This window comes from Zalophus californianus, chromosome 4 (genome assembly GCF_009762305.2).
Source record: "Zalophus californianus isolate mZalCal1 chromosome 4, mZalCal1.pri.v2, whole genome shotgun sequence".
Classification (NCBI taxonomy): Eukaryota; Metazoa; Chordata; class Mammalia; order Carnivora; family Otariidae; genus Zalophus; species Zalophus californianus.
The window spans coordinates 97522655-97537093 of record NC_045598.1 but is presented as its reverse complement, the minus strand read 5'-3'; the positions used below and the strand labels follow the sequence as shown (position 1 = coordinate 97537093).

The following is a 14439-nucleotide window of genomic DNA, read 5'->3' as shown; positions in this document are numbered from 1 at the left end:
TAGCCTGAACCATTCCCTTGGTGACATCTGGTAAGCCAGATAGGAGCCTATTATCTGATAACCCCGGGAAGGGAAGGTCTTCTCATCCCCCAGAGCCAGAAACCAGAAACCAGTGCTTCTCACACCTGAGTGTGCAGAGACACCACCTGGGGTGGGGATTTAAGTGCAGATTAGCTGGCCCCACTCCTAGGGAATTCTGGAAGGGAGATAACAGGAATCTGCATTTTCACCAGCACCCCAGGTGATCAGGATGCAGGTGGTCCAGGAAACTTTCCCCAAGGTTCTTCCACCCAAATGCTCCCGGGGAGAGAGTTGTGGTATTGAGCGCTTGGAGGTCTGGCTGTCTGTGAAATGCCTGTATACAGCAGGGGCTCAATAACGGGAGCATTATGCTCAGCCACACAATGTTGAGGTGTAGAATAGCTTCTTCATTAAAATAGCATTAAGTGGATGAGGCTGGGGAGAAGGCTCAGGCCAGCATGCATCAGGGCTCAGCATTCAGCATCAGCATCAGCCTTGTGCCGGTCCCTGTTCTCAAAGGAGCAAGACCTGTCACACAGCTTTTATAAAAATCACTGGTCGTGAATTACTGCTCCGGGAAGGCGTCTGAGCCAGTACTAAATAGGGAAGTCCAACAAAAACACTGCCATTCCGTGTTGTCCAGGGTGCAGAGCTCGGACCACAGGATGGCTGCTTCACTGCACAAGGAGCCCACATGTTCATCTTGACAGCTCCCAACACTGGGACTCCAAGCAAGTGCCAAGTGGACTCTGGGAGAGGGCTTCCCAGTGGTGAAGACAACCTGTTCATGGGATCTAAGAGTGGAAACAGGAGACATGGGGGGGTGGAGGTAGGGCTATCAAACCACAAAAGGGCTGTCACAAACCCATGCACACTGGAGAGTGTTTCCAGCTCTGCCTGAGTGGTCGGGATCACTGGTGCCCCTGCCGGGCAGGCATGTCAGCCACAGGAACCGCTCTATCTTTACCTTGGAGTCTGTCTTCATGCAACATCTGCCCGGAAGGGTACAGACCAGGGTATCTGTGCTTGTTTGTGTGCAGGTGAGAGGGTGGGAAGAGCAAGCAACAGCAGGCAGGAGGCCCGGGCAGGTGTCTGTACCTGCGTGTGTGTGTGTGTGTGTGTGTGTGTGTATGTGTGTGTGTGTGTAAACGCATCTATTCAGGCGATTCCAGAGCTGGGCCCTTGGGGGCTGCTGTAAAACCCCCTGGTTCCAGCCAGAAGCCTCATCAATTCCTGTTCCCTTCCCATTACAGTCTGCATTTCCTGGGAAGACCATTTAGCTCTGTTTCTGTTGTTGGTCTACTTCTATTTGGGGAAAGCCGGCCCCACCAGTCACCCCTCCCTTTCCTTCTCTAGCACCACCCACTACCTGTCCTTGCCCTGCTGACGGCGGGGCTGTCTGGCTGCTTCCGCTGGCTCCGCAGGGACCGGGTGGGAGGGCCGGGCAGAGCGCAAACCGACTCCGAGGCCGCCTGGGACCACAAGCGCCAATTCTCTCGGCACTCCGGCTGCCCTCTTTTGGGCATTTCAGCACATTAGTCACGAGTCCTCCCCGCCCCCCAGTCCCCCTACAGGATACCCCTGCTGTTCTCCATCTAGCACAGCCCCGGGGGAGGGGGGGAATCCTGGGCTTCCAAAGGGCCAACAAGTCAGGCCTGAAGCCTGCTAAGGGTACCTGCTAGCCTCATAAGGTCAGGCAATCACACTGCCTCTCTGCACCTCCCATTTTATCACCTGCTGAATGGGGACACCACCTCCCCACGGCTCTAGGACTGCCGTGAGGTTGGAGGCCAGGGACTGAGGGTCCTCGCAGGTGCCTGCCAAGTGTTCCTTAGCATCACAGGACACTGCCGTATGTGATGCAAAAACTGCTACTGCAGGCTCAAAAGGTAAGGTGAAGTCAGCTGAAGTCCGCGCCATTTTCCCAGCAAGTTGACTAACTGGACACCCTCTGGAGAGATCCGACATCACAAAACCAGACCGCTGACCTCTTTGTTGGAAAAAAGTCAGTTGTCATCTGTTTGGATCCCAGCCAGCCCCCCAAAGCTGATGACGGTGTCACTGGGCATATCAAATTTGGTGCACTTCATTATTCCTCTCTGGGTGAGAGGCCTGCTACAATTACCAAAAAGCAAGGTCCTTCCACTTTCCTACTTTTCCATTCAAATTCCTGACAAACCCCTGAGCAGAACAGCCTTCATGGGGACCCTCCTGGGGGATACCGTACCCTTGACTGAGGCTAGGGCCTGCTTACACACCAGTGAGGTGCATTCTTACCGCTTAATATTCTTAATGCCCTGACACAGTGCTCCCCAGCATGCACCATCTACAGACCGTGAGCTTTGCCCCGTAGTTCACTACCTCGCCTTACAAGGCCCTCAGAGAATTCACCGCATGTGGGTGTTGTTTTGTCCTCAAGAACCCACAGAATCTCTGATGGCCATCCCTTCCACCCAGAGCTTTTCTGAGTAGGCATTCAGTAACACTCCTTGATTACTTTATTAAAAGGCTCAGCTTGTACTATCATTTGCCAGGTACTTTCCACATGGGTCCAAGAAGGCACTAAGAGTTCCGCACGCCGTTTTAATTGGGAATTATTGTCTCCTAAAGTCACCATAAGAACCCTGCTGGATCAATTTCTGGGGGCCCCAAGAGGCCTGAGAAAAGAATGGAGCACAGCCTGGGGCCCTGATATAGAATAGTTAGGACCCATGTGAGGCAGAGGAGACCAGAGATGGTTCCTCCTCAGAATCCTGTAATGCGTCATCCCTGATTTATCCCCAAGCACCAGCAGCACCCCAAATTCCTACTTCTGTCACTGCTGTGTGGAAAAGAGAAGCTTGGCACGCTGACAAGGGCATGGCTTTCTCCAACTGGATGATTCCAAATGGCTACTTCTGGTGTTTTAGAATGAAACTGACATGTTCACCCGCTGGTTGAAATTTGTGAGGAATCTTTGATCACCAGAGGGGTTCTGACTTTCCAGAGACCTGGGCTCTGCCTGTCACCTGAGGCCTCCCTCAGCAGGCTTCTGTTCAGCATGCTGCCAGAAAGGCTGACCCAGGCTCCAAGAAGAGCTCATTCACATCCTTTCCCCACATTTTTATGATTTTAAGACCAATACGTGAAAACTTAGAAAATAATGGAGGTTTCAAAAACAAAAAACAAAAAACCCACCCATTATCTTAATAATCCTATACTCAGAGACAGGACAGGCAAGGCCAACAATGTTACCATTCATCTTCTCATAAAAACATAGAACTATTATAAGGCACAAAGTTTTCACTCTTGTTTTTTATGTCATGGCCTCATAAACATGATTTCTCAGGTCATTAAACAATCTGTGTAAATGGTTGTTTTACATTCTTTTATTCCGTTCAGATTTTTAATTACAAGCCACACCCTTGTGGAAGGCTGAACAGATACAGAAAGATAAAGCAAAAACAAAACTTCCCATCAGTCACCATCTCGTGTCTGGCCCCTTTGCTGTGGGTGACCACTGCAGGCAGCTCGGAGAATACCCTTCCAGACCTCTGGCTGCCTGCGTACACCCAGACGGGCTCACATAAATAAGTCAATTAGATCGACACATCTTATTGCTGCATTACAGCTTAACAATAACCCACAACCCTCGGACCAACTTTATTGCTGCATTACAAAACAAAGTCCTGCTCTGCATTCAGCTACCCATGTGAGGAACTGCTTGGTCAGGGAAACGCCACTTACAACCACTGTTCCCAGCCCTCGTGGGGCTGTGACCGCAGCTGGGCCTTTGGGCTGTGGCCAGCTGGGACCTTTGAATGTGGTGCTGAAATGCCACGGCCGTTAATAGCATTAATACAGTCACTGGTTAGTGACCTCTTACCTGTGGGCCGTGTTAAATGCTTTATATGCACAATCTTCTTGAATCCTCTCCACAGCCCTATGAGACGGCTGTACCCATTTCACGGATGAGGAGGCTAAGTAAGAGGCAGCACTACAACTTCACCAACTGGCTCCTTAACCTCTCCATCCATTCATTCCCTCGCTCCTTTACTCACCAAACATTCCATAGGTCTGTAGTAGAGCAGGCCCTACGAACACCAGTGCAGACCTGGGCATGCTGCACAGAGGAGGGGAGCCTGGCCCCCATCACCCCAGATGGCGGGTTTTCTTCAGAGAGAAATATGGCACTGGGCCAATTCCACCACCTAGTGTATAAACCTCAGGGCAAACGCCTAATGGGTAATGAGTCAGCAATTTGAGGTACAAAGCAACAAATCAACACTTTCTTTTAAACTTTCATTTACATTCTTGGTAAAGCTTTGGGAGAACTGTCATCCATGAGAAGTATTTAGAAATGACAAACATTTCCACTGCAGGGAGAAACTTTAATTTAAAATCAATTGTGAGAAATTAAGGTCATCAACTGTGATGGCAGCTATAAAATGTAAATTGGTGGTATAGTTACTCCCAGCGCTTGTTAAATGCTCTTAAAGCCCGGCTTCTCCTGCAGCTGTGGACCGGTCCTCCATCATCGACAGCCCCACCACTCAGCTTTACTACTTGAAAAGTGAGTCGAGAAAGCTGGACCGACCTGCGAGTTTCCCCCAAAAGGAAATGTGGAACAATCAAGAGCTTACATACCCTTGTCTGTGAGATTTTTTCGAATGACTGGAATAGTAAGAATATCCAGAATATGTGGATTCGGTATCCATAGCAATGGGGAGCTCACTCTTGAGGAAGGAGCAGCACCGTTTCTCCTCAGAGGTAGAGAATTTCCACCCACTAGACTCCTAAAGCCACAAAGGGTCTGGAGATCCAGCAGCCACTCTTCGACGGGAACAAATTCTAGGAAAAGCAGGGAGAAAAAAAAACAAAGATCATCAACTTTCAAAGGCAACCCAAAGATTCTAGAAGATAAATGACAGTAGCCACCTCCCCTCTGGGGTCTCTGTTACAGAACAAGTGAGCAGGGAAGGAGCATCTGAATGCTAAATGCTTCCCCAGGTGTCCGGGAGGGAGACAGGGAGGTGCTGGGCAGGCTAAACCCCTACCACAGTGGCTGGGCCTCCCAGACGTGGGAGAGACCCGGCCCTTGGCCATTTCCCGGACACAGCCCCGCTGCATGGGTCCAGGCTGGAGGAAGTGGCTTCCCACCCGACAGCCCACACAGTGCCCAGCCCCCACCGCCAGTTTGCCTGTTACAAGAACAATACCCACGCAAGCAGTTTGTAAGGGATTTTGCTCATAGTTTCCGAAAGACAATTAAAAAAAAAAAAGTTCTCTATCTCTTTAAACCAGGAATCCAAAGTCCTGAGAATTTCTCTTAGGGAACTAAATTTTTTTTTTTTTTAAGAAAAACTATTACCGCATTGTTTACAGCGGGAGAAAGCGCGAAATAACCTAACTGCCCCCAAAGCGGTGGACTAGGTAAGGAAAACACGATTCCTCCGCCCAGAGAGATAGCATAGAGCTGTTTAAAATAATCGGGAAGAAGGGAAATTTTACAACATAATAGTAAATTTAAAAAGCAGACTACGGGACTGGAGATAGGCCCTGATCCTATAGTTACAATCATATAAAAGGCTTATGTAAACACAGCGATTAAGAGGAAACATCAGAAAAGGAAGGGAAGCAGGTGGTTTATTCTTTGCAGGCTCCTGGGTCTTTCCCCCCCCCATTTCCATTAGATGTTGCTTTGCAATAAAAATAAACTGGAAACACTTCCAAGTACTTTCCTGAGGCCCACGTGCTAAAAAAACCCTTCACTTTTAAAGGCCTGAGAAGCACAAGTTTGTCTCTCCCGGCATCCTGCACCCCAGTGCTGGTATCCGCCCATCAGGGTTCCTCCTTCCAGTGCCCCCCCTCCTCCCCTGGAGGCTGAAACTGCAAACAGAGCCAGTGACGTAAGTGTGAAAGGAGAACAAAGGAGCCGCAAATGCCACAGCCCTACCCCTCCTGGGAGGGGGCCAAGGCTCCCTGAACCCCCCACTGCAGCAACCTGCAGGCCTGGAGCCAGATCTCCTGGTCACCTCCATGCACCAACACAGCTCCCGGCCTCAAATACCACTTAAGAGGCCTTTGCCCTTAGCGTTCATTCTGCCTGGAAGTGAGGTGCAGTCGCTTCCAGGCGCTGTGACCACGGGAGCTAGCCTCCCTTGTCCTGGGTTTCGTGACTCATGGTTCCCTTCCTCCTCTGCATCAAGAGCCCCAGGCGAGCAGTGGGGTCTAGCCAGAACGCTTCGCCGTCTGATACAACCCAGGAGAAGCCACTTGCCTCCTGCAGCCTCAGACTCCTCATCTGTCAAACTGGGATAAATCACAGGGTTGATCTGAGAAGGGAAACACAGACAGGATCTGAAGCTGGGTTCCAATCCCCGGTTTTCCCCACGTATTTGGTTATGTAACCTTGGTCAGATTACTAGTGCTCTGAAAACCTGCACTGTAAAGTGTGAGTCCCAGGGCTGCTGGGAGAAACAAGGGGGCTCCGGCTGCAGGCGAGCCCAGCCTGGGCGCCAGGGGCAGCGGGTAAGTGAGAGTTGTGGCTACAGGACTCCCCGTTCAGGCTCTGAAAGCTGATGTCCCTCCTCGTCGTTCTCAGCAAGAGGAAACCTTGGACAGGAGCAGGGGCAGAGCTGGGGCCCCACTGGCCCTGCTCCTGCAGCCCATCTGCAGACAGCACGGGGCGTATCTCAGCCCCCGGGGTTGCTCACTAGCCATGCAACCAAGCAAGGCAGTTTCCCGCCTGGAAATGCAAATGAAGCCCCTAGTCTGTGGGCTGACTGTGCAAACCAATGTGGTGGCATTTTTTTCAGAATGCTGAGTTTTGCTCCTGGACCACTTCCACTTTCCTAGAAGACTGCAAGAGCCACTCATCCTCTTTGATCCCAACTCCACCCCCACCGTTTTCAACCAGCAATTTCAGCAAGTTGCCAGCGCCCTCGATTCTCATCGCCTTTCTGCTCTGGGCTTTGCTGCTTGTTCATCTGTTTTGTACCTGGCTGACACCTACATCAGGAGGTGAGCCAAGATCCCCACACCTGCCCAGCATGAGCCTCTTTCCCTAAAGGCCCTTGGTCCGGCTCTCCCATCATCCCCCTTCCCGGCCCCACTTCCAGCTAATTCTGGCTAAATGCTGCTGGGGTGTCTCAGAGGCAGATGACCCAGGCCCTGCAGACCTGGCCTGGTGCTATTCATGCTTCGTGGTTGCGACATTGCTGAGCCACTGTTGCCCCGCCCCCCATAAAATGAGGCCATTTAACATGAGCTCTTCCTAGGTCAGTGAGAGCAATAAACCAGGCTCCCTACATAAGGCACATGGTAACCCAGGCTACATTCCCCTTCCCCCTCTGCAAGAGGACATCATTCCAAGTCCTCATTAAAATCTCTGGCCATCCATTAAAACAACCCCAGACACGTCCCCTCAAAGGAAATCACGGGCTCCCAAGTGCCCTCTGGGGAGAGGCTCTACCAGCACCCAGGTGCGGGTTCTCCCACAAGTCCTACCTTGTATTCCTCAAAGGGGTGGTCTGTATATGCTGCCATCCCCTCCCTCTCAACGGTCACCCCAGTTCTCTCTCAACACTCCGCTGAAACAGCTCTAAGTGGGCCAAATCCAAAGGTCACACCCTTGTCCTCCTTTCCCTAGACCTTCTGATCTCATCTCTGCATTCATCTCTCTCTGTATTTAGCAAGCAGCCAAAGGAGAGCACGCCAAGCAATGCTGGGACACAGCAGTGACAAGGGAACGCACACGGCGCCCTGTCTTCCCAGAGCTTTCCGCTGCCAGCCATCCTCTAGACAGGACAGCGCTGATGCTACCACTGTCAGTGAGTATCTCCCAACTGAGAGCAGTAGCTCCCAACACTCCCTCCCTCTCCCCCATCAAGTTATCCCTTAGGGCTCAAAACTCGCCCGTTGTTTCTTCTCCATCCCATCCATGGATTTACTCCAGCATAAGCCCCTTGGAGACGGGAGCTACCGTTTACCTACCGTAGGATATTCTGCACGTAATAGGTACTCAACGAATACTGAAATAAATCCCCAGTGCGCATCTCCCACCCAGCTGCCTCTTGTTCCCCCTGGGATTATCAACATCCCCATGAGTGCTTTCTGGAGTCCTGGACTATCTTTCCAGTGTCCTCTGCCAGGGGGGTATAGTCATCCCATCAAACCAGTCCACGCAGCCCCGTGCCATTTCTGATTCTCTCTCTCTCTCCCGTGATTCCCACACATCCCACTGCCACTAAGTGTCATCTGTCCTCAGGGGCCTCCCCTCACTCTCCTGGTGCTCAGCCACCCACCTCCCCTAGGCTCCCTGGACAGAGGGCTAACCTATTACAAAGCCTGCAGGTTTCCCCGTGGAATCCGGTCTCCGGTCTAGGCCGAGCTCAGGCTCCTTCCCCTAAGTCATGCTGTCAACTCCTGACGGGGATCCGAGGAAGGATTCAGCATGAGCAACGGGAAGCCAACTGGCAAAATCCAGAGAGGGCTCATTTTAAGGGCCAATGAAAGAGCGTGGAAAGAGTTAACAGAAGCCCCCATCGTGAAGCTTATCACTGCAATGATATGTTGATGAGACAGTTGGCTGTATGCACAAGAAATTAGCAGAACTCAAATAAGGTCAGAGGGATGCCTTATCAGGAAGATAATAAAGCAATGAAAAGGAATCAGGTTCCCCGGGCTGATAGATAGATAGGCTGGTGCACTGGCCTGAACGGGACAGTTCATATAAAGGTGTAAATATGGATCCTGGAATCTGGAACTTGGCCTCCTCTCTCATCCTAACTCCGGAGATGACCCACACCGGGCAGCTGGGCAGCTTCCAGGGTGATCTTCCATATCACAATGTGAATGTCACTTCTCTGCTTAAAACCCTTCCATGGTGTCCCACGACAGTTGGAATAAAACACAAAATCCTCCATTTGGTCCGCAGGGCCCTGCCCACCTGGCCAACTGTACTCTCCTTCTCGGGTGCCAGGCCCTTCGAGGCACCGGGCGCTTTGTAGCCGCAGAGCCCAGTATAATGACGATCCTGCCCACATGCCCTCTTTAGTCCAACTCGTACCCATCCGTCTCAACTAAATCCTGCTTCTTTCAAGAGGCCCTTCCGGATCCTCCAGTCTGCGGGAGGCCCCTTCACAGCACCCTGCACTTTTCCTTTAGAGCACGATTTCCAGTTCCACAGGGGCGTGATGACTTCACGTCTGGCTCCCAGAGAGACGGTCAGCTCCCAGAGGGCAGGGACCACGTTCAGTGCGGTCTGTCCGGCTCCTAGAATGTTAACAGGCACCCAATAAACGTGGGCCAAGGAAGGGGTTCTGTGGCAGACCTCAGGCTGGGGAGGCCACATATCCGCTGCGGAGGGAACCTTAGAGGCTGCCCATCTTCCATTCTCAGTTCACCAGGAGAGGACAGTGACGCAGAGATGAGGTTAGGAGCGATGTCAGAACCACCGGCTTTCGGCTCACATGACAGTCTCACTCAGCAGCAAAGTTTCTATTCCAGACACACTAAGTAAAAGTCAGCAGCAGTCTCAGTTCGGCTGCTGCCCAGGGCACCCTGCCCAGCCGCCTCCCCCTGCCTTCCTGCCATTCACCCCTGCAGCACCTGGTGTATTAGCAGCTACAGGCCCTGCTTGGGGGGAAGCTGGGGGCAAACGCCAGGATGGGGCCGGAGCTGGTCAATTCACATCTCCCAAAGGCCAAGAGGGCAGTGCTGAGACAGGTGCGCTTTTGCCTGCATGGCAGCATCTTCAATTCTGGGGGCCCCAGGCAAAAAGGTGAGAGGGAACCCCGTTTGCCACACTTTCTTAAAGCGAAGATCAGTGGCCTCAAAGAGAATCTTTCCCCAGAGTTAAGTTCACCCACATAAAACAGACCTGACTACTACTTAAAAGAAAAACACAGTGTTCGGAAAATCATATGGGGGAAATAACATGCTATGGTAATGACAGTGGTAAACATTAAGTTAACCTTGACGAAAAGGAAATTATAAAAGCATCAACGGCTCTGCCGACAGCTATTAAGTAATTAAGGGAACTCTGGTTTGGAAGGTAGAAAGTTACCTCGCGAGGGGTAGAGAGACGCACACTGCATTTAAAGAGCCGTTCGTTCAGAGCCGTTCGTTCTGCTCCTTCCGCAGTGGAGGCATTTCCAAGGGAAAGAAGTTTATGGTACAGTCGTGCTTATGTAGACTGTGCATGTTACTGTTTATCATACATACAATGCTAAAGGGTTTACTACATTAATTATTTTTCCCCACTAATTATTATCTTTATTATGTGTTGCAGTGTACATTTTTCTCAAGGTACCCCTTTTTGGTTACATGGCACTCAAGGGGAACATGTAAACTGAAATAATTCTGTTCGAGGTCAGCTCTTCTTCGACAGAGGAGAAGCAATGAACACAAGTTCTGGAGTTAATGCTGTCACCCTTCAAATCCTGGCTCTGGTATGTATCAGCTGTATAACCTCAAATCAAGTTACTTAAATTTGCTGTACCGTCTCCCTAACTCTAACAACAGAATTCTGTTTTCCTTATCGGCTCGTGGTGGGTATCAAATGAGAAAATTCACAGTCATTTAGAACAGTGCCTCGCACACAGAAGGCACAACGGTTAGGCACTATTATTTATCAGTAAAGTAAAATTCCTCCAGTTAGGAAGACTATCTTGGTATAGCACAACACCTCCGTGTCCCTTGCATTACACTTAACATACATTGTTTGGTCAGTGCTACTCTACCCTGAATGAGTACCATTAACTGTAGCTAATCTAGTGATTTCCATTCTGTTCCTTGGGCCTCCTTTTACTAGTCCCAGATTGGAAGTGAATATCAGACAGATCAGAAAAAAACTGTGTTTTATTGCATTTATTTGGAGGACCCTGGGGTTATAAGGGAGGGTGGGAAGAAGGATGGCAAGCTTTGCAAAACATTTTGCGGAACTCGGGGTCTATACACCATAAAACATCAACCAGGTTGGCCACGATGTGGGGATCAGAGGGCTTGTGGCATTTGTGACAAACCCAATGATACTTGCATTACAATAGACCTCTTATAAGTGAATGATCCTGGGCCACTGTACACAAGCAAATAAAAGGTCAACCTCATTTTACCTGTTTCGCCAATGATTTCAACTTGCCTTCCTAGAATAACTGCTCTTGGCTCCAGGCCCTAATTACCTCTGAAACACCCCCCAGCAGCTGGGTATAGATTTCTGAAGAGCTGTGAATGGTTAACATGTCTGGGGTTCTGTGATGGAGATCTGTTTTCAAGTGACCCCCTTATCCCCTGCTAGATTTTTAAGCTTCAAAAAATCGATTTTACAAGTACTACCTCCTCTGTAAATCCCATGGTGCCAAGTCCAATGATCGCTGTCCAATAAATGGGATTCAGAAAGACCCCGATGGGGAGAGCAGCACGCACCTTTTCATCAAGCTTCAGGCGAGACCAAAGCCACTAGCAAAAACATGGTCCAGGCCCAAGTCCACTTAAACCTGTCTTGTCCACCTTCTGGAAAATGGCATAGCACGATGCCCACATCTCATGCCCGTTACACAGCTAGTCCCCTAGCCACAGCTAATTCACTTAAAGAGAGAGAGCATGGCACTAATAATAAAACAGACTACAGTTCATCGTGTGCTTCCTATGTGTTGTGGGCTGTTTAAATCATTTGCATGTAATAGCTCACTTCATCCTCAGAACAAGCCATATAAGGGATAACAAGTATTCACGTCAAGTTACACTTAAGGAAAGCAAGGTCACAGTAAGTGAAGGAACCAGGGCTTGAAACTATGGAAAATGGAGAGCAATGTAGCAATTACCAGAACTGTTTACTTACACATCGGAGGGGAGGCAACAATCACAAATTGTCCCAAACCACGTGTAACCCACAAAGAATTTTGCAATTTCACCTTCGGCTCACAGGCTCAGTGGCCCAAGCATTGTGGGGAGTCTGGGAGAGAAGAATCTGAAACAGTTGTAGGGAGTTCTCAGCCCAAAGGTAGACACTGCCTATTAAAATACAATGTGATAAGCATGCATGTGATGTGAGGTCTGGGGTAACAAACAGGGTGTGTGTTTGTGTGCGCTAGAGGGATGGAGGGAAGAACACCTTTCTCACTCAACACCTGTTTATTCTTCAGCAGACTGGGGTGACACGGAATCGGGGCTTGTATGGAAACTTTCCTTTATGGTTCTGTCCCTTTGCTCAAACACCTAAGACAATAAAAATGTCCTGCATGGCAAGCTGTCCTTACAAATATGCCATTCTCCAAATTCTTCTCCCATTTTACTTACAAATTAAGTTGCAACCAAGTCACACTGCCAAGGCTGTAACAGTGAAAACTTCACACTCGATGTTTCACAAATTACCCTGAGAGACACCAATGTTTGGGAATGCTAAATGCCCATGGGTTGGTGAAGAGTGTTATTTCTCTGAACTGCAGAATAAAACAGTTTCCTCCCAGAAATCAAAGCCCCAGCTATATCACACTAATTTAATTCAACTATAAAAACTCTAATTAGTGGTTACATAAAATGACTAATTACTTCTCCCTGGTTTTAGACAGTTTCTGCCATATCACTGAAAAAGCTTAGGAGCTGTGTACTCAAACAACCCACCCCCAGGAAGAAGAATGCTAATTAGCATTGTTGATGGGTGACACAAGCTATAATATTTTCCAGCAACTCTGTAAAATTTATAAACATATCAGAGAAAATGCCAGATTCTTTACAGCTTGCTAGCTTTTGGCATAAAGGTCTAATAATACATGCATTTCCAACCACAGACCGGTCCAAGGGTTTAACAAAATGCACGCGACAGCCACACAATCATCACAATAAAGCGCTCTGACATCGCTTAACGAGGAGCTAAACGGGCTCACACCACCTTCTCGGCTGGGCCATTATACCTGGTTTGAAGATGTGAAAACCGAGCAAGAGATTTCTCAGCTCCGAGGCTCACCAGCTCATCTCCGGGCCGCCAGGCCACGGCTCCGCCCCACGCCTGCCTCCACCGGCGACGCGTTTAAATTTTTATAAAGCTTCACACTTCTCTGGGCGCGTTGCTTGGGACAGTTCAAAGACTGCAGGAGGAAATGAGATCCTGCCCGTGGCGAAGGCTGCCCCGGCGCGGTGATTTCCTCCAACTGGGACACCTCGGGCAGAGACTTGCCGGACGCCTTCTGCTCCACCCCGGCGTTTTTTGAAAGTAAACTCCTACCTGCCTGTTGCGCTCTCCCGGGCGCAACCGGACTCTCCCCCCCAAGGCCTGCCGGGCCGGCTCAATTTTGTAAGCGAGGTGTGAACACAGGCCGGCTCTGTGCCGGTTTCTGGCCCAGGGCCGGGCGGCTCCGGAGGCTGGCGGTTACCGGGTCGAGCCCCGCGGTGGAGTGGGAACCGCGGTGCGCGCCCGGTTCCCGGGGAGCAGAGGGTGGCCCGGCCCCCGTCCGCAGGGCCGGTAAGGCCACCCGGGTGCCCCGGGAACGTCGGCCCCTCCCCGCCGGCCGGCCGGAACGCGCACCCCGGGGCGCACCCCAAAGTGCGGAAAGGGCAAAGGCGGCGTCCGAGGCGTGGGGAGGGAGTGCCCGGGGAGTGGGGCGCAGCAGCGAACGCGGGGCAGGGGCCGGGGCAAGAGGGGTGCACCTCGCGGGCTTGGGAGAGGAGTGGGATCCCGGGAGGCACGATCGGGGTGCGGGGCGTAGGCGGGGAGCAGGCTCCCGGCTGGAGGCGAGGAGGGCGGGGACCCGGGGTCCCAGTCCAGGGTGGGGGCACGGGGGCTCCGCTGCGGGGGCGTCTCTCCGCAGGAGGTATGCACCCCGCGCCCGGCCTCTCGCGGGACTCACCTCTGCGCCGGCCGTGCGGGCTCCGCGGCCCGCGCTCTCGGCTCACAGCGGCCCCGGCTCTGCGGCCTGCGCTGGGCTCTCCTCAGAGGCAGAGCCCCGCCGCCGCCGCCGCTGCACTGCCGCTTTCCGCTTCCTGTCCCGGCGCCGCCCCGCAGCCCGAGCCCAGCCCTGCGAGCCCGGCGCGGCCGCGAGCCAAGAGCAGCGAGCGCTGCCGGCCCCGCCGCGGGCCCGGCCTACCTGCAGCGGAGGGCGGGGCCGGCCGGCGTCTCCCCGCCCCCCTCCGCCCCCACCAGGCCCCCCGTCTCTCCACACCCGCGGCACGCTCACAGTCACACCCGCTGGTGCACATTCATGCACACACAGACCCCAGGGACTGACCTCGCACACACACACGCACACACACACACACACACACACACTCATTCACACATAGTTAACACATGGCCCGGATTGACCCGCCCTGCACACCAACATACTTGTACCCTCAAGCGCGCGCGCGCACACACACACACTCACAATCATACACAAAATCCAAGCCTGTTTGCCCTCACTAGAGACCCACATACATTCATTCGGCCCAGGGACTAACCCC

General features: G+C 51.7%; 1 protein-coding gene across 2 annotated transcripts in view; it reads right to left on the bottom strand.

Moving 5' to 3' along the window:
* Nucleotides 1–13976, bottom strand: part of VANGL1 (VANGL planar cell polarity protein 1) — a 49281-nt gene extending 35305 nt beyond the window's left edge. Inside the window, exons 1-2 of one of the 2 annotated variants that reach the window (XM_027622450.2) lie at nucleotides 13848–13976; nucleotides 4648–4851 (exon numbers count right to left, since the gene is read on the bottom strand). In XM_027622450.2, the coding sequence (XP_027478251.1) occupies nucleotides 4648–4718 (71 nt within the window). In that variant the 5' untranslated portion in view covers nucleotides 4719–4851; nucleotides 13848–13976. Of the gene's footprint in view, nucleotides 1–4647; nucleotides 4852–12914; nucleotides 13258–13847 lie in introns of those variants that run through there. The other variant, XM_027622459.2, reaches the window with a different exon arrangement.
* Nucleotides 13977–14439: the final 463 nt, after the last annotated feature.